Genomic DNA, 25,857 nt, shown 5'->3' with positions numbered 1-25,857 from the left:
CAAAACAGAACTAGAAGGTAGGAAGTTTTCCCGTATTTAGATAAGAAAACTGCAGACTTAAAGCCCTAATATTTCAAAAATATAAGTGGCTGAAACAAACAAACAGACTCCACCAAGATTAATATAAGTTGAAAACCCTCAATATCTTCCTGGTAGTCATTGCTGCATCTGATGAAACAATTTTATTAAACATGTGAGGGCCATGTTAACAACTTGAGCAAAAGGAGACAATTACTCAGTGCGTAGAGAACACTAACTCCCATAGCTACTACATTACAAAGCATAATGAGCCCATTTCCTCTTCTTATTGATGTTTATTTATTTTTCCTTAATAGGAATTTCCATATACCTAAAACCTATGAACTGTCCTCTCACTATAACATTTCAGATTCACTTTTTAAATTATCAGTTATGTTACAATATCTTTCAGTACACAGATGAATGTCAAATATAATGATCACAAATTTTTGTTTTTCTGTAAAATTGCAAATGAAGATAAAAAGACTGACTCAGGCAATGGAGAAATGTAGACCCTATAATTCGTTCAAGTTTAACTGTATCTGTTTTATGTTCAAATGATCTAATACAATCCCAGGCATGTGACACTGGTTTAATATGCAAAAATACATTATTATAATCTGTCACATCAAGTAACTAAAATAGAGAAATCACATGATCATATAATAGATGCAGAAAAAACATCTGACAAAATCTAATCCACGTTCATGACAAAACCTCTTAGTAAACTAGGAATAGAAAGATATTTCCTCAACTTGATAAACAAATACCTTCCTTACTAAACTAGGAATAAAAAGGTATTTCTTCAACTTAATAATCTACACAAAACCTCCAGCTAATATCATACATAACTGTGAGAGACTAGAAGCCTTCCAATTTAAATCAGGTACAAGACAAGAATGTCCCCTCTCACTATTCTTTTTCAACACCATACCACAAGTCCTAACTAATGTAATAAGGAAAAAAAAAAAAAAAGAAAGAAAGAAAGAAAGAAAGAAGAAAAGAAAAGAAGAGAAGAGAAAAGAAAAGAAAAGAAAAGAAAAGAAAAGAAAAGAAAAGAGAAGAGAAGAAAATTTTAAAATACACAGAAAATTTAGAAATACTGTCTTTGGTCATACACGACATAATAATCTCTGCTGGAAAAAAAAATAATCTCTGCTGAAAATCCAAAATAATCAACAATTTTAACTCCCAGAACTAATAAGTGATTATATCAAGGTTTTAGGATAGAAGGGTAATACATAAAAGTCCATCACTTTCCTGTTTATCACCAATGAATAAGTGGAATTGATAATAAAAACACAGTACCATTTAAATTGGTATCCCCAAAAATGAAGTGCTTAGGTATAAACCAAACAAAATATGAGCAAGATCTATACAAGGACAACTACACAACCCTGGACGAATGAAATGAAAGAAATACTAAATAAATAGATATTCCATGATCATTGGCAAGAAGAATCAAGATTGTCATGATATCAGTTCTTCCCAACATTATAGATTTAATGCAATCCCAGCAAGTTATCTTGTGGATATCAACAAATGATTTCAAAGTTTATATGGAGAGTCAAAAGAATCAGAATAGCCAAAATAATATTGAAAAAGAACAGAGTTGAGGATGCTATCTCACTTTAAATAAAACTTACTATAGAACTATAGTAATCAAGATAGTGTGGTACTAACAAATGAACAGACAAATAGGTCAGTGGAACAGAAAAGAGAGCCCCAAAATTGACCCATATACAGTCAATTAACTCTTTGTGTTGCAAAGGCAACACAATGGAGCAAAGATGGTTTTTTGAATAAATGGACCAGCTGGACAGCCACATGCAAAAAAGTGAATCTAGACACAGATGTACACCATTCATTCACAAAAATTAACTCAAAATGCATCACAGACCTAATAAAACACAAAACTATTAAACTCCTAGAAGATAGTATAGGCGAAAACCTAGAAGACCTTGGGTATGGTGATGACTTTTTAAATACAATGCCACAAGCCATGAAAGAAAGAATGGATAAATCGAACTTAATTAAAATTAAAACTTCTATTCTGTGAAGGATAATTTCAAGAGAATGAAAAGACAAGCCATAGTGTAAGGAGAAAATATTTGCCAAAGACACATCTGATAAAGGACTGTTATCCAAAATATACAAACCCTTAAAACTCAATTAATAAGAAAACAAATATCCTGATTTAAAAATGGATCAAAGACCTGACCCAACACCTCACCATGGAAGATACATACATGACAGATAAGCTAATGAAAAAATGTTCCACATCATGTCATCAGGGAAACATTTATGAAAACAACAAGGAGGTATTACTATACACCTATCAGAATGGCCAAAATCCAAGTAACACCAAATATTGGCAAGGATGTGGAGCAACAGGAATTCTTATTCAATGCTGGTGGGAGAACAAAATGGTACAGACATTCTGAAAGACAAAAAATCTCATGGTTTCTTATAAAACTAAATATATCCTTACCATATAATCCACAATCATACTCCTTAGTATTTATCCAAGAGAATGAAAACTTCTGTCCACACAAAAACCTTTATATGGATGTTTACAGAGGTTTTATCAGAATTGCTAAACTTGGAGGTAACCAAGATGTCTTTCAGTAAGTAAGTGAATATATAAACTGTGCCACCTACAGACAATGAAATATTTTTCAGCACTAAAATGAAATAAGCTGCTGAGTTATGAAAAGACACAGAGGAACCTCAAATGCATAATACTAACTCAAAGGCATCAATCTAAAAAAGCTGCATACAATATGATTCCAACTATGTGGCATTCTGGAGAAGTCAAAACTATATACAAACAGATCAACAATTCCAAGAGGTTGGGTGAGGAGAGATGAGTAAACGCAGCACAGAGAATTTTTAGGGCAGTGAGACTACTCGACATGATACTATAATGATGAATACATATCATTATACAGTTGTCCAAACCCAGAGATGGGCAACATAAGTAATGAACTCTGCTGTAAATTATGGGCTTTGTGTAATTATAATGTATCTGTGTAGGTTTATCAATTGTAACAAACATACTACTTTGGTGGAGGATGTTGACTGTGGAAGAGGCTATGCACACATAAACCTACATAATAATTTTTTCCTCTACCCCTCTCTCTCATTTTTCTATCAACTTACTTCAATGGTTAATTGAAGTAAATAATTTTGTGAATCAGTAAATACTGTCAATATATTTGGGTCTTTGCTCACTGTAACCCCACTCATAAAAATGTCTATGAACTAACCTCTGCCTAGCAACCATCAAAATTTGTGGACACTAAACACTCTTTTCTTTTTAATTAACACGGTATTATGAAAAATCTATGGACCTAATATTTTAGGAATGACTAAAAATAACTTTCTCACCACTTGTATGAATTAGAACCTATGATTATGTCATTTGAGACAGTCACCAAGCCCAAAATTTAACATAACACAATTCTTTAAAAAAAAAAAAAAAAAAAGATTTTATTTATTTATTCATGAGAGACAGAGAGAGAAGCAGAGACATGGGCAGAGGGAGAAGCAGGCTCCTCACAGGGAATCCAATGCAGGCCTTGATCCTAGAACCCCGGGATCACACCCTGAGTCAAAGACAGATGCTCAACCGCTGAGTCACCCAGGAGTCCCTAACATAACCCAATTCAAGTATTACTTTGTGGAAATAAAAACAAAGTGAGATTGAGCAAAGAGGGACAGATCTCTGAGATGGTTGGAGGGAAAGGAAGTAATAAATTAATAGTGACACTGTATTTTAAGATAACATTATTATCTATGAAGATAGAGATTCTAACAACAGTAGGCCTTGTGTGGTTCTTTGTCAGCAATTGATTATCGGTGGACAAAGATTCATTACAAATTATTAGTTTAAACTTCACCCTCAGCCTTTTGAGAGGCTATTAATTTTAGGTATTACATTTAGATTTTGCCTGGAATGTTTTTGAACATAGCAACGTGAAAAGTATAGCAGAATTTCTCCACATAAATTACTCTAAGATTGACAATAATAATTTGTCACAAAAACCAAGGTTTCACTTTTAAGGTGAGACTATCCTTTCATGATATTTTCTAGGATAAGTCTTTGAATCGAATAAAATCCAGTAACGCAGGAGCACCTGGCTGGCTCAATTGGTCGAGTATTAGACTCTTGGTCTCCAGGTTGTGAGCTTGAGCCCCATGTTGGGGTTAGAGATTATTTTTTAAAAAATCTAGTAATACATGACCCATACATTTGTTTTACTTTAACATGATTTTTAAAAATATTCTATTTATTTTGGATGGCAGCTAGTATCAACTGGAGGAAACAACTATAACTTTATTCTTATTTTAAAAAGATTTTACTATCTATATGAGAGAGAGCTCAAGAACATGCCAGGAGGAGGGCCCAGGGAGAAGCAGGCTCTCCGCCGAGCACAGAGCCAGATGCAGGGCTCAATCCCAGGACCCTGAGATTACAACCTATGTCAAAGGCAGACGCTTAACTGACTGAACCACCCAGATGCCCCTATAACTTTATTCTTGAATAATATTACACAAGTGGGAACTTGAGGAATATTTCTCTTCTAAGAAAAATTCTTAGGAACTTTTCTAATAACTCTACATGAAAATGATCAATCTATGAGATCATAATAGTGAAAGAGAAAATGCCACCCAGATGCCCCTATAACTTTATTCTTGAATAATATTACACAAGTGGGAACTTGAGGAATATTTCTCTTCTAAGAAAAATTCTTAGGAACTTTTCTAATAACTACATGAAAATGATCAATCTATGAGATCATAATAGTGAAAGAGAAAATGCACAAAAGGTCACACAAAAGTAAAGTCAACAATTTGTGTTTTATGTATCCAATAAAGCAACCATTATCTCCATTCCAGTCCAGTGCTTACCTATGTCTACTTTTCCTCTCACCAACCGTTTCTGGGAGACAACACTAGGCAACCAAGGGAAACTAAGTCTACGTGTGCCATGCACTTACAATTTACCTCGTATATTTTTACAATGAAATTATTTTTCTTATTTCATGGATAAAGAAGTTGAGGTTCTGAGAAATTAAGTAACTTGCCCAATAACCTATAACTAGACATGAGGCAATCACAATTAAAATGCAGGTTTGCCTTGTGTGGAAGTCTGAGCTCACTTCAGTGCCAGGAGGCCTCCTCAGATCAGTTCCAACAAAGATGGCTTCCAAAAGTAAAAGTGAAGGAACAATAAACAAGGAATAGGTTTATTGAAAAGAAATGGGAAAGATTATAGGGCGCAGATTCTTCACTCCAAATTACCTACAGACCAGCAAGGCTGCCTTTCCTGGCACCTCTTTCTGAGCACGAAATCTCACTCTGAGACTCTTGGCCTCAACTGTGTGTCTAGGCATAATGGGAATATGAAAGTCCATGGGTTTTTTGTTTGTTTTGTTTTCTTAAAGATTTTATTTATTTATTAATGAGAGACAAACACACAGAGAAGCAGAGACATAGGCAGGAGAAGCAGGCTCCCTGCAGGAAGCCTGACATGGAACTCAATCCCAGAATCCTGGAATCACCACCTGAGCCAAAGGCAGACACTCAACCCCTGAGCCACACAGGTGCCCCAAAAGTCCTTGTTAAAGAAAAGAGCCAGGGACATCAGAATGCCCACAACATCAGTGTTCAGGATGGCCAGCTCTTCCAGTTCCTTGAATGGAGGGCATGTGTTAATAGACTACTTGGCCATGACATTTAGAACAACACCTAACCCTCGTAAATACCTGGTGACAGAACTGATGAATGGATGAAATGAGTGATGAGAGTCTGATAAAGAAGGTGGCAGAGAGATTGCTATCTTTCATTTCCACTGTAATTGGCACTAGAATCCCAGCAGGCTATAAAATTTAACAGATTGCATATAAGATCCTTCGGAGTTTTAGGGACTCAGATGTTTTATTCTGCAATCCCAGCACCTGCTCATAGTAGGCACTCAACAGATACTGCTCAATAAGTGAGTGACTGAATCAATCAATCAAAGATATAGGTATGAAGAGGACTGGGCATTTTACAGGGATGAAGAAATGTTCTCGGATGAGATCTCAATCAGATTTGAAAAGTTCGAGACCTAGAAATCTTCAGTGAGTGCTGGAGAAGCTAGAAAAACCCTCTGCTATTTAAGAGACCCCTAAGAATGACAGCTGAACCGGAATATGGATGTGCTGGTGACAGACAACCTATAAAATCTGGTGAAATTGCAAAATGAAAAAGAGAATTCATTACTCAAACAAGCAGCTTGTGGGAAGGAATACTTTCCAATAAGTAGAGAACATTTAGATGAACCAAAAATCAGAATGATCTAAAATGTTAGCTTCGGTGGTAGCAGAAGGAGGTTCTTGCTCCCTGTCAAAAGACAGGAGTTTTATTTATTTTTTCAATATTTTATTTATTTATTCATGAGAGATACACAGATGGAGGCAGAGATATAGGTAGAGGGAGAAGCAGGCTCCCTGTGGGGAGCCCGATGTGGGACTTGATCCCAGGACCCCAGGATCATGCCCTGAGCCGGAGGCAGATGCTCAACCACTGAGCCACCCACGTGCCCCAAGAGATGAGTTTTAAAATCGGAGAATGCATGCTGCCTCATACATGGTGACCATCCATAAATTACGGAAATGACAACAAAAGAAAGGAAAAAAGTGGTGGGTGGGAGGGGGGCAGAGACAGGTGACTGTCAAAATTTAGTCTGGGGTTTTTTACTCTTCCTTTCAAGGAGCTTTAGTTCTGGGTGTCCTAAAGGGTTTTGCTGTAAGGCCGTGGTCATACCCAAGAAGCATTTCCACAGCACAGATCCAGAAAAACTACAGTGGACCCTCAGGGGAAAGGCTCTTAGTGGATCCTGTTCTATTTTCCCCAGGTTCTAATGCCAAACTTTTCAGGCACCTGTCATTTCCACAGTACTTCTAAATGTCATTTAATGTGATTAGAAGCTTAAGATCTGTCTTTCACACCAGTTTTAAGTTCCTTAGGACAGAAGATTGTTTTGTTAAATCCTGTGTTTCCAGGAGCTAATGCAGTCTCTGGATTTAGGAAAGTGCTCAATGTATATTTGTTAAATAAATGAATAAATGACCTAAAAATTTCTAAGTCTTATTTTATGGTCAGATCATAATAATAAAAGAATTTTCGATGTTTTTTAAGTGAATAAAGCAAACACCACATATCATTCTAAATCGAATTGTTTGTATGCTATTGGAAAATTTGTTATAAGAAATCTGCTGGTTTTGAAACATACAATATTAATCTGACAGAAGGGATTTATGAGGTTACATACTTTGGCCTGTAATTCTAAAAGTTAGTTTAGCCCAAACTCTTCATTTTGCAAATGAATAAACTGGGCCATTCCGAATGAAGTATTTCTGGATCCCTTAACCTAAGTACATTTAGATGAACCAAAATAAAACATCTGGTGCCTGTTGTGCACGTCATCATTCTGGGTCCTTTGGTTTACATGATATTTAAGGTCTATTGTTGGTGAGAGTACTTATAAAAGTCACTATGCATTTCTGTCCTTGATTACACAAAGAATACCTAACACATGAACTCAATTCTACTTTGTGTCCCTGTAACAGAGAAACATCTTAGGGTCTATGACAGACACTAAGTGGTTCCAGAGGGCAAGGCTATATTATTCCTATGGTTATTCTGGAAGGGTCTTCTTTTTCTTTCAAGTTATTAAATTGTCACTTTTCACTGTTTTCAGCATGCCTATCTCAAAAATTTATTTGCTGTTTTAATCTTCAATGGGCTTAAGGATAAAATAACCAAGCTTTTTCACAGGTACATAATTAGAGTGAATTAACTCAGGGTGGAGAAGACCTAAAGGTTACCTACTGTGAGTCAAATATACCAACATTAGTTCCTGGACATTTTGGCATTTATTTTGGCTTCTCAAATGTCTTTTTGACTTGCTTTTTTAGCTCTTGGTTGTCATCCAATAGATGAGACTGCCAGAAAAAGCCTGTTTGTAATTGGAGTTAGCAGAAGAAACGGCACCCAAACTCAGATCTCTATTAAACATTCTCTTAAAAATGCAGCTCATCTTAGGTAATGATACAATCTTTTAAAATTCATAATGTAGAGTCCTCACATAATGCTTCAATAACCCTTTACTTTTATGTAATACTCTAATTTATAGATATTGACAAATATTAAACTGATCTTCAGTCAACATTTTTAATGTAGACAAAAATCTTCTTCTCCTTTTGCAAATAAGAAAACTGCATCTGATGAATTCTTGTGGATCAGCCTCATGATGAGAGGGGCTAAGCTAGCTATGACAAAGCGATGGAAGGGGCAGACATGGGACTCACTATCCAGTCTCTTGTAACCCAGGACACTTGTGCTGCTGCAGCAACACAGGTTTGATCAGGTGAGTAAGTGGAGTAGAGGTAGTCTACAAAGGTTACTAACAACAATACTTACTAAGTGTGTGCGTTTGTTGAATTTCAGATGATCATTACCTCAGTATTTCCCAAAATGCATATTTTTCAATGAGGAAACATTTTCAATAAAATCCATGCCATTTAAACATTCAAAACGTATTTAAATGTTCTGCACACCTTAGCTTCTCAATGTAGTATTATTACTTGTCTGGCCTATTTAATTCCGAAACAGAAAAGGCAAAGTCCAGTCTATAAGAACGTTAAGCATGCATCATATGAGTACCACGTCAGGCCTGGTGACATTCCTGTTACCCCTGAACTCACAATGACTATGAGATTAAGAGTGGGAAAAGTTAAAATGCTGCATTTTGTCCTCCCTAGAAAAAGTCTGAACCCTTAAAAGTATCACCACCCATAAAGTGAGCAATAAGAACTGATATGAAGGATACCCAGAGTGTGCTCCTCATCCTCTGGACCCATTTGCCTCTGCCTTTTACTAACCAGACTAATTACACTACTGGTATTGACTCTTCTGACTTATGTCTTACTGTCACTAGACCTCAGATTTCAGTATAAAATATTCACTACTCCTAGAAAGGTAATACGTTAAATTGCTATCAGCCATTAACACAGCACTAAACAAATTTCTTAGACCTGATCTTTGCTACAGCTCATGGCATCTGATATTTAGAAACAAAGTGGTTTTAGTACAAGAAAAGGAGATGAGGATTTTGAAACATAAGGCAGTGGGAGCCACAGTAAGGTTCACTGGCTTGCTACAGAGGGGTTCCTGTCACCAGGGTTCAGAGTAGGGGTAAAACAAAGCAGAGGGGAAGAGAGGTGTAGAAAGTTTCTGTGTGTTGGAGGGTGGGGGGCAGTCAGACTACTGGGAGCCGCTGTGGAAAGGGAAGAGAATGAGGAAAGTGAAGAAAAGAAAGAGAAATCGAAAGGCCGCATGTAAACTTGACAGTTTTTACTAAGGCTGGTCATATTTTAGAGAGATCATGGATTTTGATGAAAGGATGATATTGCTAAATTATTCCTAGCAGGTTAAAACATTTTGTTCAAGATTGGCTGCTTTACATACTCGACACAAATGCTTATTAATGAAACCAGTAATGTGCAAAGATTATTTATTTATGGTTTTCAAACAAAAATGGTATTGTATCAACTCCACTGGGTACGCTTTGTCCAGTTTGATGTTCTAATTAGCAATTCTTAGCATGATTAAATGCTAAATACACAGCTGTGTGAGGCTTCAGCTGGTAGTAACCAGTAGTGCCTAATACTGACTTTTTAAAAGAGAAAAACAAAAGTACTCAAATACTAGACACAAAACTTTTGAGGCCCTATTCAGCAGGAAGAAGGAAAGTGATCAATATAAACAGCAATTATACATAATATGTTAATAAAGCTAATAGCTATGTAGTATTTGTCAACTCTGTTGAAAAACTCTTTGGACTAAAAGAAAATAGGCCTAGCCTGAGTCACTCACTGGTCGAGCTCACATTATAGCATATTACATATGGAGCTCCATTACATGATCTTAATTTAAAAAGAATTTTAACTTTATTACTAAACAAGTCTAGAGAGATAAACTAAACTATCTACATTCAAACATTATTACAGAAAACCCATATACTTTTTGAAAAAAATGAACTCCTCTGCATTCACTAGCAAAAAGTTGTGCGAGTACATAAATAACTTCACTATCTCATTTTCTTCCTGATACCACCTAATTCTTCTCAATAGCTAAAAATGATGGAGATTTTTCTATCTTCATAAGAGAAAAGTGACCCAAATTACATTGTCAATATAAGTTTTCACCCTTAAATGGTAAAGATCATATAAATAGATCTCATTTGAAGTTTTATTTATGAAGCAAATTACCTAAAGCTTAAGTGAAATTACTGCTTAAGTTAAAAAAAAAAATTGATAACAACAACAAATGCATTGTTCGGTAGGCACAGTAATAAAAAACAAACAGGGATCCCTGGGTAGCTCAGCAGTTCGGTGCCTGCCTTCGGCTCAGGGCGTGATCCTGGGGACCTGGGATCGAATCCCACATCAGGCTTCCTGCATGGAGCCTGCTTTTCCTCTGTCTGTGTCTCTGCCTCTCTCTCTGTGTGTCTCTCATGAATAAATAAATAAAATCTTAAAAAAAAAAAATCTTAAAAACAAAACAGGTTAGTATTAAACGCCTCAGATGATTGTATTGTATTGTATTATGTATTTGTAACTAAGTCAAGTTTTTATGCCTCTAAGCTTTGGCAGCACAAGGGGCGAATTCCCTCCTTTTTTTACTTTTATATAATATTCAGCTAAGTATGAACTTTACCAAAATGAAACCCAATTTGCAAAGGCTTTAAGCATTTTTCCTACAATTTCGATTTTTGCCTTTCAGAAGAAACACATTTTACAAAATCTATTCACAGATTATCTATCATAAAAAGCTGAAAGAATTTGTTAAGTGAGAAGAAACGGAATTGTGTATGACTTCATGTGTCTTAAAATCCTCTTTAAGATTACAGTTCAAGAAAAAAATTGTTCAATAAAAGTGGTAATTCAACTATATTCCCTGAAAAAATGCATTTTCTGTATTGTGAAAAATAAAACTTATGGTTTGAATTTTTAATTATAAATTTTGTAAGTCAAAAATGACTTAATACTATTTCAAATTATTGCTTATGACTTACTAAAAAAAATAAAAGTTTCACTACATATGAATTGTAAAAATCCTTTTTTTTTTAAGATTTTATTAATTTATTCATGAGAGACCCAGAGATAGAGAGAGGCAGAGACAGGCAGAGGGAGAAGCAGGCTCCATGCAGAGAGCCCGAAGCGGGACTCAATCCCAGGACTCTAGGATCACGCCCTGGGCCAAAGGCAGGTGCTAAACCACTGAGCCACCCAGGGCTCCCCTAAAAACCCTTTTTTATAGCTATCTTCATCCATCCTCCCTGAGCTTCCATGTCTATGAACTATTACTTAAACCACACCTGCACAAAAAGGGCTGCTTGACTTTGGTTCTGTCAACATAACTGCACCAGAAATCAAAATGATTTAAGAATATAACCTGTATTTATTTTTTTAAAAAAAGATTTTATTTATTTATTCATGAGAGACACAGAGAGAGAGGCAGAGACACAGGCAGAGGGAGAAGCAGGCTCCCCTCAGGGAGCCCAACATAGGACTTGATCCCAGGACCCTGGGATCATGACCTGAGCCAAAAGCAAATGCTCAACCACTGAGCCACCCAGGCACCCCTATGTATTTTAATGTATGGTGCTCAAAATGTTCTATATCACACCATCACTAAAGTGGTAGAAACTAAAAAACGAATCTAATCCCCACCCACTGATGTGATCACAATTTAATAATAAAGTCCTGGGGCCCAGAAATACAAAGTGATCTTCTCAAGAACCTCACTGGAGACCCTGAATATAAAATATATACTCTCTCGGTTCCTAGTGAGAACTCTTTCAATTTTACCAATGGACTGACACAGCAGGTAGAAGAGGATGTTAAAGGAGAGTCTAAATTTAGTGTTTTGTTACTATTTATCTACTCAGCAAACAACTAAAATTGTCCAGTGACATAGGACCACCTGTCTAGGTCCCCAGCTAATAAATGGAAAACCTAATTTAGCAGTACTGATAACTGGTAGACTCTCCCTTTTTGAAACACTAATTTCTTAGCTTCTAAAGTACTACTTTTTCCTGGATATTCTTCACTTCTTAGATCATGACTTCCCAGAGTTCTTGAAGACAAGTCTATAGGATAAAAACAATTTTATTTTATTTTATTTATTTATGATAGGCACACAGTGAGAGAGAGAGGCAGAGACATAGGCAGAGGGAGAAGCAGGCTCCATGCACCGGGAGCCCGATGTGGGATTCAATCCCGGGTCTCCAGGATCGCGCCCTGGGCCAAAGGCAGGCGCCAAACCACTGTGCCACCCAGGGATCCCCGATAAAAACAATTTTATCTTATTTTTGGAAAATAAATTGGGCAAATACATAGGCTTTTACAATTAGAAATTACATTAATTCAAAAGATATACATTAAGGCCTATACATGCAGAGTGTGGTGGCACTAGGTACGTTAATGGGTAGGATATAAAAGATGAGCCTGGGTGGCTCATTTGGTTAAGCATCCGACTCTTGATTTCCACTCAGGTAGGTCAAGATCTCAGAGTAGTGTATTTGAACCCCACAATGACCTCCGTGTCAGGGTCTGAGTTCAGCAGGGTGTCTGCCTGAGATTCTCTCTCTCTCCTATTCCTTCTTATACACACTCTCTTTCTCTAAAAAAAAACCAAAAAAACAAAACAAAACAAAACAAAAACAAAAACAAAAAGAGCTGAGATTGCTGCTTTCAAAGAGTTTTGCTTCCTCCATTACTCCTTCTGAAAGGTTTTCAGTTTTTTAGAACCTAGTGTTCTTCTTAAAGATCTATGCAAACTAAATATTTTCAACTATTAAAAGAACTTTCTCTGGCTCTAATTAAGTACTCTAAGCATTCAAATGACATTTATTAAATAGTTGCTGTAGTCAAAGAAGTATAAAATAAGGTCAGCTTACTTTGATAAGTTTATTTTTACTATATCATATATTTAGGGGAAACAAGCAGAAGAAAATCAAGGGGAAACAAATAATATCCTCAATATGGCATAAAGTTTCCCCTCTTGCATCAGAAAACCATAATTGTCTTGAAAAGCTACCCTGTCAAAAAGCTACCATATGAAATAATCTAATTATATGTAAATGCCATTTTAATAGGGACTCTTCTTTGAAGTAAACCTTTTTAGGAAAAAAGACATGCTTCTCTGTGCCCCATTTTCTTTCTCTCTCATACCCCATAGCACTTTTATCTCTTATAGCACTTTCTGTAATGCATGCTCTGTTCACAGACTAATTATATTCATATTGATAGAATCAGAATTCTTGAATCTTCTACTAAAAGTGGTCTCTGTAATAGCAATAAATGCTGATTTACAAAAATATAACTTGACAGAGGTCCAAAAGAAAATGGTGGAGGTATATGTAACCCATTCTGGCCCATTCTGTGCCAGCTTGGCAGCACAATTGCTTCTGACTATACAGAGAGTCGCTTGAGCTGTCATTGCTTTGTGTCCAAGGTTTAAAAAATACACCTTCTTTCTCAAATACTCAGGGTTCTGGTCTGCAGAGCTCTGTCATTTTTATTTTGGCGCCCAGTTCCTATGGCTGAATATAGGCATTGGAGGGAGAGCAGGCATTGCTAGCACCCTGAAGCCCTCTCCCCTGTGCTTTGTGAAATGATTTTCTATTGGCTCTATGCAGGGAGGAGTTTTCTGTACCACTGTGATTTCAGATGGAATTAGAGCACATTCTGGATTAAGAAGTGCCTGAAAAACTGTTCCATTACTTGAATGCCTATTGCTCTTTGGCTGTTCACCCTGATTTTCCTTGCTACAAAAATACCCACTACAAAGCAACTCTCTGCCTCAGGTCAACTCTGGGCATATCAGACAGGCACCAGTATTTTGCTTGAGTGCATGTTCAGGATTTGCAAATTTATGAGAGGTGCCTTCAAAGTAAAACGATAAAGTGGTTTTCAGAGCATAAAAATATTTCTTGAGTACGCAAGCTGACACAAAGACCGGACACTAAAAAATAAATCTCTTCTCATATTTTGTATTTATAGTACATCAACAATGGGTAGTGAACATTTATAGAATGCTATAAAGAGTATATGGCATTCTGCTTGGTACTAAATTTTGGATATAAGATTGTAGGTAAGATTTTGGCAATATAACTTCTTAGAATTTTAGAAAACATGAATTTACATAATATGACTTTAAAATCATAGCCTGCTCGGGGTGCCTGGATGGCTCAGTCTGTTGAGCTTCCAACCCTTGATCTCAGCTCAGGTCTTGATCTCAGGGTCGAGAGTTCAAGCCTCGCATTGGGCTCTACAATGGGTGTGGAGTCTACTTTAAAAAAATAAATAAATAAAATCATTGCCTGTTTTGATCAAATACTGTATACTAACGTGAGATAGACTATTTTTAGAATGTTGTAAAAAAATAGGGGATACAAATGAAAATAGGGAAAAGAGTTGAGGGTATTAGTTCTGAAAACCTTACCTATTATTAACATGGCTAACTACACACAGATGTTCTGTTTAGGACTGTATCGTAAAGTAATGGCAGATAATTGAACAGCATCATCTTAATTTCACAATGCAGAGATGTAAGATAATAAGCTCTCCAAATATACAACGGAATCCAGGGCTTTTCTAGTTATTGAAATATACACACATACACACAATTTATAATGAAAATAATTGTCTAGAAAAGAGAAAACCTATAAGGATCAGAAAAAAGTTGATTCTCATGCAAAATATGTTATATACTATAATTAAAATTTATAGATCACACAGCTAGTCTACAAAGTTTTGGTTGGTCCTCAGACCAGCAGCATCGGCATCACCTGGGAACTTGTCACAAATTAGTATGCCCATCCCAGACCTACGAACTTGCCCTACCACCCATGTTTTAGCAAGAATGTCACGGCATTGTGATCTAAACAATACTGAGGAGAGTAATTATAATTGGGACTAGATACAGAGATAAAGGAAGAAGTCAGGATAAAGATTGGATTGGTTGCTGAGTCTGCATTCTAGATCTTGGAAGAAAACCTTAAGCTTATTTTATTTTATTTTTTTAGGTTTCTAGGTTATCTAACCTAACAATGTAGTTTACAGGGTCTGAATGCAGAGGAGAATGTGAGGACAGTCTCCAGCTAGAAGGCAGGAAGTCATTTATTTGCCCTAAACTCCTTTAGGAATGGAAAGCACAGAAGTAGAAAAACAGACAGGGGTAGAGCCAGCAGAACGGGTGAAGAGTCTCAGCTCCTCCATATAAAGGCCTGAAAAAACACAGACTGTATCACTGAGCCTAAAGAGGTCAGCATTCCCAAGTACTAAGAAGTTTCTCCCTTAATTTTCTTACCCTTGAGAAATAATAACTGTCTGCTTCTGCTAACCTCTTACAACTCAGATGGGCTAATGCCCACATACCTCATTTGTCATTTTCTTTCTATTTAAGTGGGGAAAAGGATGAGAAAGAGGATGAAGGAAAGAGAAATAAACAGCCCCAAGATAGGGATGCGAGGGTGGCTCAGTGGTTGAAGGTCTGCCTTTGGCTCAAATTGTGATCCTGGGGTCCTGGGATGGAGTCCCCCATCGGGCTCCCAGCAGGGAGCCTGCTTCTCCCTCAGCCTATGTCTCTGCCTCTGTGCCTCTCATGAATAAATAAATACATCTTAAAAAAAAAAAAAAAAAAAAACTCCAAGTAGAAGAACCAAATGCCAATCCCTAAAATAAGTAGAGGGAAGCCATAGTGACTTCTTCCACATACCTTCTTCACCCCTAAAACCATTCTATTTGCCATGTAGAAAACAGCAAAATAGTGATTCAGTAATTAGAGCTCATATTAAATACCAAGAGTTACTAAAACAATTTAAAAAGCAACAGCTACCACCAGCAGCTATTGCCATGGCTCTCATATCAATCTCTCTGAGGTAAGCATTGCCATCCTCACTCTAATGAGGCCGACTCCCTCATCCAAGAGTCCTATTAAGGCCAAGATTAAAAGTCAACACCATTTGGCTGAAAAAGTCCATGTTTTTCCACTTTGCTACTTCTGCCACAAGCTCCTGGAAAGTTGGTATAAAAAAATTCCATAAACAAAACTATGAATTAGGTAGTTTGTCCCCAGTGACACTGAATCTTCAGAAGCTCCAGCTCACTCCATCCTCTCATCAAAATCTGCACTCAGGAGTAAGTCTGGCAAACTCAACTGACAGTAGAGATTTTAATTTCAAAAACAGAACTGTTTGGTTTAGAATGAGAGCTTTTGCAATGAATATTATACCAAAAAAAAAAAAAAAAACTGGTACCAACAGCAATTTAATTAAGATTGTATTTTGCAAAGATGATCAGTTAAATACATTTCCCTTGACATAGCCACTGTTTGAATTAATATCTAAATGAACAATTCTGTAGGGAATCCAAAAGCTTAAACAGTTACTAGCAGAGGAAGGAAGGTGTTTAAAAATCGTATCAGACTCTGTAACGTCAATTATATTTGGGTCTCCTATCATATCAGGGAATCTTTGTAAACCCATGATGCTTACAGAAGCAACTGATAAGCTATTTAAAACTACAGGGCTGCTCAGAAAATTATCACATCAGTGAGGTAAACAGTAAGTTATTGATGGTTCAAACAATGCCTGATACACTTCCTGGACAGATTCATTTAGCAAGGTAATCTGGTTTCTCACGACAAAATAAAAACAAAATATATGATCGACCTATAAAGCTTTTGCAAGAAATATCTGCAACAACATTTTACATTAATGAGTTCCCATAGTGAATCTATCATTTCTGCCCAGCTACCAGGTTGTAGTAAATATTTAAAGCTCAGGATTAGTAATTGGAATGAAATCTTTTCCAAGCATTAGAGTTGTCAATTTTCTGATCCCCACATAGCTACCAATAGCACAGTAGTATTATATAGATGAAGACAGTTTACAAAATTCCTTGTAAGTGATGGTATTCAGAATAAGGAACCTGCTATGAAGGATATATATCTTGATTAAAAGACATTTATCTAAAAGTGGACAAATTAATCAATATGGTACGAAGGCTATAATCCAATCTCTACCTGTATATTTCATAATATAATGTATATGTTACATAGTATTAAAATGGCCTTAATTTTCCACATCTGCTGTAATCCTGGAGCAAGTCTGTGAACCCCAGAGACTCTAATCCCATTTCTCAGCCTAGATACTTTAATCCCATTTCTCAGCCTAGATACTTTATTCACTATTGGGGAAGTCCGCTTTCTATCTCCATATGTAATAGTAAGTAATGGCTTTCAGGCAAATCAATGAAAACTGAATATGGAAAGCCATTATCTTGCTTCTCAGTTTTATGCTTCTCATAACCTGATCTGCTCACAAGTGGTTAATCTAAAGAATCTGTTGCCCAATGTCTCATTTTCCCTAAAACCTTTCTCTAGGAGGAAGTTCTGGCAAATAACAAAATGACAGTATTTTCTGATCCCGCCCTTGGTCTCATGCTCTTTCTTACCTCCGTTTATCTCTTATCTGTATCTCTCCTGGGGATTGTTTTCGTAAATTAAAAACGTCTCTACCGCTGGTGAAATGAAGATGCCCTTTATACTCCAAGCCTGGCAATAAAGTACCTTTGAGGTATACCAAATGAGTACCTCATCACCTCAAAACATCTTGCAAGACACCAATAGGTAGAATGATTTATACCACTGACTAATAGGTTATACCACTAATCCTGGTCGTATGCATATTTGGAGCACAGTAGAGACCATTTAGTTCACCAACTGAGTAACACATGATGATCTTTTGTCAATACCAATAACATTATATAGCAATTCTAATTCATTAAAATAACTTAGCCTGGAATGTTTGGTTGCTTAGCGGCTGGGATGGTATGTGGGCATAAATTTGAAATAAGCAGATAATGGCTAGAATATTCACATTGTTGTAATTGCTGAAACCAATTTTTTTTTGCAACTATTTCTATTTGATGCAGTTCATTTAATCTTAAACATTCATTGAATGCCTACCATTTTCCAGATACTCAGGGTACAAAGATGAGTAAGTAGGGGATCCACCCTTTGAGGCATCCACATTCTAGTTAGGGAGAGAGCCATGTGAAAAACCAATAGTTAAAGTACAATCTATTAAGTACAAAAACAGTTCGGGGCTGTAGAAACAGAAAAGTGGGAGAGATCGGCTGCCTGACATGGTCTGGCCATTTCAGTTAATGAAAAATCACTTAAAAATTACCACCTGAAATACGTTCATTTTAAAAATAGACTCCCTAAGTAAATGTACTAATCTTTAGGAATCATTATTATTCCCCTCTACTAAAACTGCTAAAAGCTACAATCACTCTCTCTTAGATACTATTTCATTCACATATAATAGTTAAAGGACCTAGTCAAATAGGGATCTATCTGTGTATAGATCTCCTTCCTGGCTGAGGCAAATGTTCTTTTCTAAAGAAATGTGTATTCATGTTCTCTACCCCCCTGCAATGATAGAGTAGATGTGATCCAACCCAGACCTCCTCCTCTTCACTGACACATTTTAAGGACTCATACTCTAGGCAGTCAGGTAGCAAATAGCATATGATAAAGTAGGCACATTGCTAATAGGCATTTTAAAATGACTGTATTATCAAGGCACACAACTGCTTCACTTTATGCCAATACAATACTTTGTAATCAAAGCATTTGGATTCTGTCTAATTACTATTATTAAATTTCTAAAGCATAAGAAAGAGTATGTATGATTTAAAATTTAACTTTTGGGCAGCCCAGGTGGCTCAGCGGTTTAGCGCCGCCTTCAGCCCAAGGCCTGATTCTGGAGACCCCAGATCGAGTCCCACGTCGGACTCCCTGCATGGAGCCTGCTTCTCCCTCTGCCTGTGTCTCTCCCTCTCTCTCTCTGTGTGTCTCTCATTAATAAATAAATAAAATCTTTAAATAAATAAATAAATAAATAAATAAAATTTGACTCTCATATCGTCCTTGTAATCTTTAAGATATCAAATAAAGAACTGAGAAATATTTGTCTCTGCACAGATTAATACACTCTAATGTATATAATGTATACACTATAAATGTGAAAATGAGTAATATGAGTAACAAGAGACTAGACTTCTTGACAAAATATCCAATCACAGCAAAATAATTGACACTTCACTTGGCTGTGCCTCAAACTAGCTTAATGGCCTTGGAGGAGACATCCAAAAACCCTGAATCTCCTATGTGACAAATGAATGGACTATTTTCTCTATTTTGAGAGGGAAAAAGTAAACTACATTAATGGAATTGAACTAGATGCTCTCTAGAGTTTCTCTGGGCTCAAATGTTATGAAAGCTTCTAACCATTCCCTTGGTTCTAACCTTCCAATCCATTCTCAGTGTAAGATACCAAGGCAGTTAACAATTAAGCTGTTATTAGTGAATCATGTGTTCTAAATGGTCACTTGCTAGGGTCTATTATTTTAGTGTCACAACCATGACCTGTAAATAATAAAGGCATTTGAGAAACTTATTAACTCTTAGAACCCTGAGGTACAGGTTATCGTATCAGACAAATCTACTAGAGAAATCCCAGTAGGAACACATGTGTTCCTAAGCATATAAAACCTCAACAGAGTAAGAAATATCTGAAAGGGTAAGACACCTCATCCTTCAAAATACTCCCTAGCGAAAAACTTTGCAAATGGCATACTGAAATGAAAACAGCCCTTCACACTTATGACCTAAGATACTTTCCAATGATAATAACAGACGCATCTAGGTCTACATATATAACACATGCATATGCTGTATTTTTATGTGTCTGTGTGTGTGTGACCTGAGTGGGAAAGCCAAAGTAGTCACTGTAAACAAAAAGCTCAAGGTGGGGATCCCTGCGTGGCTCAGTGGTTTAGAGCCTGCCTTTGGCCCAGGGCATGATCCTGGAATCCTGGGATCAAGTCCCATGTTGGGCTCCCTGCATGGAGCCTGCTTCTCCCTCTGCCTGTGTCTCTGCCTCTCTCTCTCTGTGTCTCTTGTGAATAAATAAATAAAATCGTAAAAAAAAAAAAAAAAAAAAGCCCAAAGAGGAAAAAAAGAACAGAGAGGCTCACAGAGTCAGTCAAGCTTGGATCAAACTAGAAATTCTGCAAGTTGGAGAACATTTTAAGTAATAACCTTATATAAGTCTCCAAAACCACTCCAAAGATGGTTTAAAAGTAAAATAAAATAGTGAAACTAACGGGCAAAAGGACCCATGGAAGAAAAGATAAGCCTGGGTTATAGGGAAAAAAGAAATATTCTCATGTGCTATGTATCTTAATGAAGGCTAAAGGACAGAAAAATAAAACCCATAAAATATTATTCTGGGGCACCTGGGTGGCTCAGTGGTTTAAGCGTCTGCCTTTGGCTCAGATCGTGATCCTGGGATCCTGGGATCCTGGGATCGAGTCCTGCATCGTGCTCCCTGCAGGGAGCCTACTTCTCCCTCTGTCTATGTCTCTGCCTCTCTCTGTGTGTTTTTCATGAATAAATAAATAAAATCTTTAAAAAATATAGAATTCTGTACTTGTGCTATATAGTTCAAGTTGCTGCAATTCAAGACAAATGTACAGGGACTAAAGATTCTTTAGAACAATCCTTTTCATCATCCATCCCTCCTTCAATCATGTGACCAAAAGAGGGATACAGCCCCCAAACAGAAACCAGAAAGTGCAGTCCTCTCTGGTCAGGAAAAAATGAAGACCTGGAGGTAACCCTCATCTGTGTAACATTATGAATGACTCAGAGAAGACAGACTATCTCACCAAGTCTTTTAGAAGCTACTTCTAAATCTGATTTTAGCTCCCTTCAAGGGTAGTTAATACATCACATGGTGACCCTGGCAGAGAATATTTAAAGATTTGAAATGGGCTTGGTTAAATTCATGAATGGCTGAGGAAAGTTGAAATTAATTCCTATCCTCTACAGTTGATGTCAGAGAGAACAGCTGTGCCCTCAAAGGCCTCCACTGGCAGCATCGGTTTGAACTACTAGGTGGTACAGGCCTGAAATCTGGCAAGCTCTATTTTTTTCATGTTACATGAAATATATCAAAGTATTACTTATTAAATGCACTTCTAAAGGATTAGAATAAGGGATGCCTGTGTGGCTCAGTGGTTGGGCATCTGCCTTTGGCTCAGGGTGTGATCCTGGGGTCCCAGGATTGAGTCCCACATCAGGCTCCCGGCACGGAGTCTGCTTCTCCCTCTGCCTGTGTCTCTGCCTCTCTCTGTGTCTCTCATGAATAAATAAAGTCTTTAGAAAAAAAATAAAGGATTAGAAAAAGTCTACAGGCTGTATATTGCCATCACATTATTTCTCCACCAGAAAATTCTGCCCAGTGACTGTCCTTATCCAATGCCTGTATGAAAAAATACAGATTTGCTCTTCGTCAGGCTCTAAAAATGTTTTGATATGTAGTGACCAGAGATTTAGTAGAGTTGTTGCAAGTGGCTATTTTCAGATTTTCAAGAGTAGAAATAGTTTCAGTAACGAGCAAAATTATAGAACAAACTTGTTGCTTCCTGGTAAATGCCATCAGATGTTGAGATTAAATCCAGAGAGCCAGCCTGAGGTAAGAAACCCCAACGACAAGAGATCCGCAGGTATGACCCCTACGAGTTTGACATAATAATACAAAACAAACTGGGATGGAGAAGAGACAAAAGGGATTCGCTGACAGCTCAACCAGAAAAAAAGGACTTACGTTTGACTTAGATAGAAGACAGGGTTTTGTTAAAGTACAATCAATTCCATCTTTGAAATGAAATCGCAATGGGGCAGGATTGCTTTAAAACAGTTATTTACTAAAAATTAGTCAGCTCCTTAGCTTGATAGAAATCACTACTTTATTTTCATTGTTGGACATAAGCTGTTTAGTGGTTATGATTGCTGCAAGAAGACCCTCTATTCCCATGGTTTCTGTTTATTTGACTTCAGTGAACCTAATCTAGATGTGGAAACCGGTCATTGTGCTATCTGGGAGAGAAAAGAGCAAATTCTGTGGTTAATTAAAAGAAAAACCACTTATGCTCATTAGAGCTACCTAACTACATTCTCCTCACGTACTACAGTTATTAATCAAAAGTCTATTTCCCAGCCAGTCTATTGGCCATGTGGCAAAATGGCCTCTCAGCATTGGAGAGAGGCTCCATCAAAGGAACATGCTCCAGGGAAATGGTGCATCCTCAAGGGAAGGGACCTTAGTCGGCTCTCCTGTCTTAACTACTTTTTCGAGTAGCATTTGCTAGCCAATGATAACCAATCCTATCTCTTCCAAAAATCAAAACTGACAAATTGACCTTTATATTTAGAAAAGATTACCAAGGAGTTCAGCAAACCTTACTTCTGGTAGTGGGCCGGCTGGTTTGGTTAGGATTCCTCCTACATACACAACATTAGGCAGAGTGGGTCTTGGAAACTCCAGCGCTACATCTGTACACAGCATCCACAGACTGGACCCATGGACCAAGTCGTACATGGACTTCTCTGGCAGCAGGTTGTACTTCTGCATTATCCTTTCATATTTGGGAAGAACCAGAAAGCTGACCCCTAATCTGGAAATGAGGTAAACGCCGGTATTTTTCATCCTCTGCAGCAAGTTCATGTGGTCTGTGAGGAGTGAGTTAAACTCTGGGACGTAAGCTAATGGGGCAGGAGCACCCACTTCCGCAGGATACCAAAGGCCAGTTGAAAATACAGCATATTTAACTCCTAAAAGATGAGCTATCACAAATCCACACATGTCATTAGGGTCCACCAGCAGCAGGTCAAACTTTTCCTTCTTCAGACCCTGAATCAGGGCACGGTTGCCAACCATCATATCACAGTTCTTGGTATAGTGATCTAGTATGTCAAACAGTTCAATTGCTGTTAATCTCCCAGAGAAAATATTCCGCATTTTGGACTGCAGGAAAGCATCGGAGGTGGTACTGTTAAAAATTCCTGGGTATCGCTGGAGGCTGTAATGATTAGATGGCGTGATGTCTCTGCCTTCGGAGAGAAGAAACACTGTACGGTGGCCTCTCTCATGCAAGGCTGAGGCTAGTGTCTTGAAAATGTACATATGGCTCTCAAACATAATTGGCGGCACGATGATGATTTTGGCGGCCTTCGCTATCCCAACAGCACTCCACAGGAGCATGAAATACGGAGTGTAAGACTTCATAGCTGAAATGACAACCGGAAAACCACTTAAAACAAAGTACAATCCTTACCCTGCAAAACAACCACAGAATTTTTTTCGTAGTATCTCTCGTGATCCACTACTCTGTCTAAGTATCACTGTTTAAAAGTATCCTGAGGGATCCCTGGGTGGCGCAGCGGTTTGGCGCCTGCCTTTGGCCCAGGGCACGATCCTGGAGACCCGGGATCGAATCCCACGTCGGGCTCCCGGTGCATGGAGCCTGCTTCTCCCTCTGCCTGTGTCTCTGCCTCTCTCTCTCTCTGTGACTATCATAAATAAATAAAAATTAAAAAATAATAATAATAAAAAAAATAAAAGTATCCTGATACTGGTTTAATTACATCTCTATTTTTGAAAGACAATTTTTTTAAGGTATAGAGCTGACCACAAAGCTGACAGAAACTGAAATATACTTAAAACGTATCCATTTCAGAGCACATGACTGCATCATTAATAGAGAACTAGATTTCTTTTAGAGAACTAGATTTATGAAAATCTGAAATAAAACTTTTCTAAGATTGAATGTCTGCAGATCTTTCTTCTTTGAATAATCGCTGTAAGGTATCTATGGAACATCTGTTTATCTTTTAATTAAACATCAATGCTAATTTCAGGAAGAAGAGCCAAGATTTTTTATTTCTGGGTGCCATCAGCATGTATGTCTCTTTTTAAATCATTTGATCACAGCAGTTACATTCCCAGTTATCACCAAAGCATATCAAAGAAAGATTATGTTTTAAAAAATAATCCTTTTAAGTTAACAGTTCTATAGAAAAGACATTTTTCTACAGGAAAAATTACTTTATTGTGCATTTCCCCTTTACCTAAATACCCTGATGTGTCCTGGCAGTCTCTATTTATGCAATCTCTATCAATTCACCAATTCATCTCAGGGCACTGAAAGAAACTTTTAATAGAAAAATCCAAGAGAATTAACGGGATCTTTGTAAATGCTTATGGAAGAACTGATGATGAACGAATATATCCCAGACCACACTTCCTTGTGTTGTATCTGTAACTCAGGTGCAAATAGCAAATTAGAGGATGGCTGTACACATGACACCTATCACTTCTCCTACCTTTCATGGTAGTAGATTATGTACAATAGTTAGAGTTGTCCTCTGTTATTTTTTAGAATTAAGTGTCCTACCTCTGGGGGCTACATAGTGTGCAAACTCCTCCTACCCTACCCAGTATAATTTTTACTTAGACTCTAAGTTAGCCTCCAAATAGAAAAAAGATCTAAACAGTAGTTAACCATGCAAGCTGGATCTTTTTACCTGGAGGAACAACTTAAAATAGATTTATATGCACATTACCAAATCAATATCTATTTTTACTCATTATCATATATTAACCAGCCTACTCTCACAAACTCCCACCAACTAAATGCAGTTTTAGCAACTATACCTTCTCAACATTCAAACACTTAAGTAACCTAAGAAAAACAAAAAAGAAAGTCAATAGCAGGCAAATGATGGATTCTTCCAATATCAAGATTAAACTATGAAAAATCTATCTCCAGGTGCCTTTTCCCTCTCCAATGAAATTTTCAAGCTATTTCTAGATGTTGACCCTATACCATTAAGAGTAAACAGAAGTAATGCACATTATAAGCACATAAAAGCCTGTGTTAAATGTTGCTTGAATTAAATGAGGGCTTTAAAAAAATAAATTTGGAGAAAACATTATTTCTATAACAATGAAGTAAGTTTATTTTATAGTTAAATGGTCAATGAATAGACAATCTTTTGTAAAAAATTTTTTTAAGATTTATTTATTTATTTAAGAGAGAGAGAGAGAGAGAACGCACCAGAGAACACACATAGCGGGAACAGCAGAGGGAGAGGGACAGCAGGCTCCCCACTGAGCAGGAAGCTTGACATGGGGCTTGATCCCCCGGACCCTGGGATCATGACCCAAGCAGTTGGCAGACACTTAACCTACCAAGCCACCCAGGCATCCCTAAATAGCCAATCTTGGAGGAAACTTCCCTGGCCTTATTCTACTGTACTGTCTCTCTGTGGTGCAGCCTCCAAATCCAAGGAATTATTAATTAAATTAGGGATTAATTAATTTATTTAATTAATTAATTAATTAAATTAGGGATTCTCAGTAGAGATGTTCCTAATTCTAGGGATGAAATTTATGCAAACACAGTTATTGCAGCAGCTAGGGTCCACTGCTGTTATTAATACTACCTGTCACTATTTGCTTGTCCAAGAAGACATTAACAGCTGAGGGACCAATCATAGGAACTGCTCTGTCCATTGTCTTTTGCATTTAGCTGAGCAGCAAACACACAGTTTATTCAGTAGCAGTTAAAACCACTGCTTTATCTACCATAAAGAAGATACAAAATAAAAAATAATAGTAGGGAAACCAACCCTTTCACTGAGCTTCTTATTCTATTCTTGCTTTTTGATTTTAATATTTTATTTCAGTAATTACTATAAAGTAAAAAGAAATCACAGAAAAAAATCTTTAAATGCACAACTGCCTGTGTTCAAGAACAGTATTGTTCAATAGAGCTTTCTGTGAATATGAAAATGTTCTAT

At 37.1% G+C, this 25,857-nt stretch overlaps 1 protein-coding gene across 5 annotated transcripts in view; it reads right to left on the bottom strand.

Annotated features, from left to right (window-relative positions):
• Positions 1-25,857, bottom strand: part of UGT8 (UDP glycosyltransferase 8) — a 104,722-nt gene that overhangs the window by 51,187 nt on the left and 27,678 nt on the right. For all 5 annotated transcript variants that reach the window (XR_013370976.1, XR_013370974.1, XR_013370973.1 and 2 more), the window contains exon 2: positions 22,460-23,283. Coding sequence is in view for 1 of the 5 variants with exons in the window: in XM_077882440.1 (XP_077738566.1) it covers positions 22,460-23,281 (822 nt within the window). In the remaining 4 variants the exon portion in view is untranslated. The remainder of the gene's footprint in view (positions 1-22,459; positions 23,284-25,857) is intronic.

The sequence above is a fragment of the Canis aureus genome, chromosome 33, assembly GCF_053574225.1.
Source record: "Canis aureus isolate CA01 chromosome 33, VMU_Caureus_v.1.0, whole genome shotgun sequence".
NCBI lineage: Eukaryota > Metazoa > Chordata > Mammalia > Carnivora > Canidae > Canis > Canis aureus.
The sequence above is the reverse complement of the archived record's forward strand: the minus strand, read 5'-3'. Positions and strand labels throughout refer to the sequence as shown.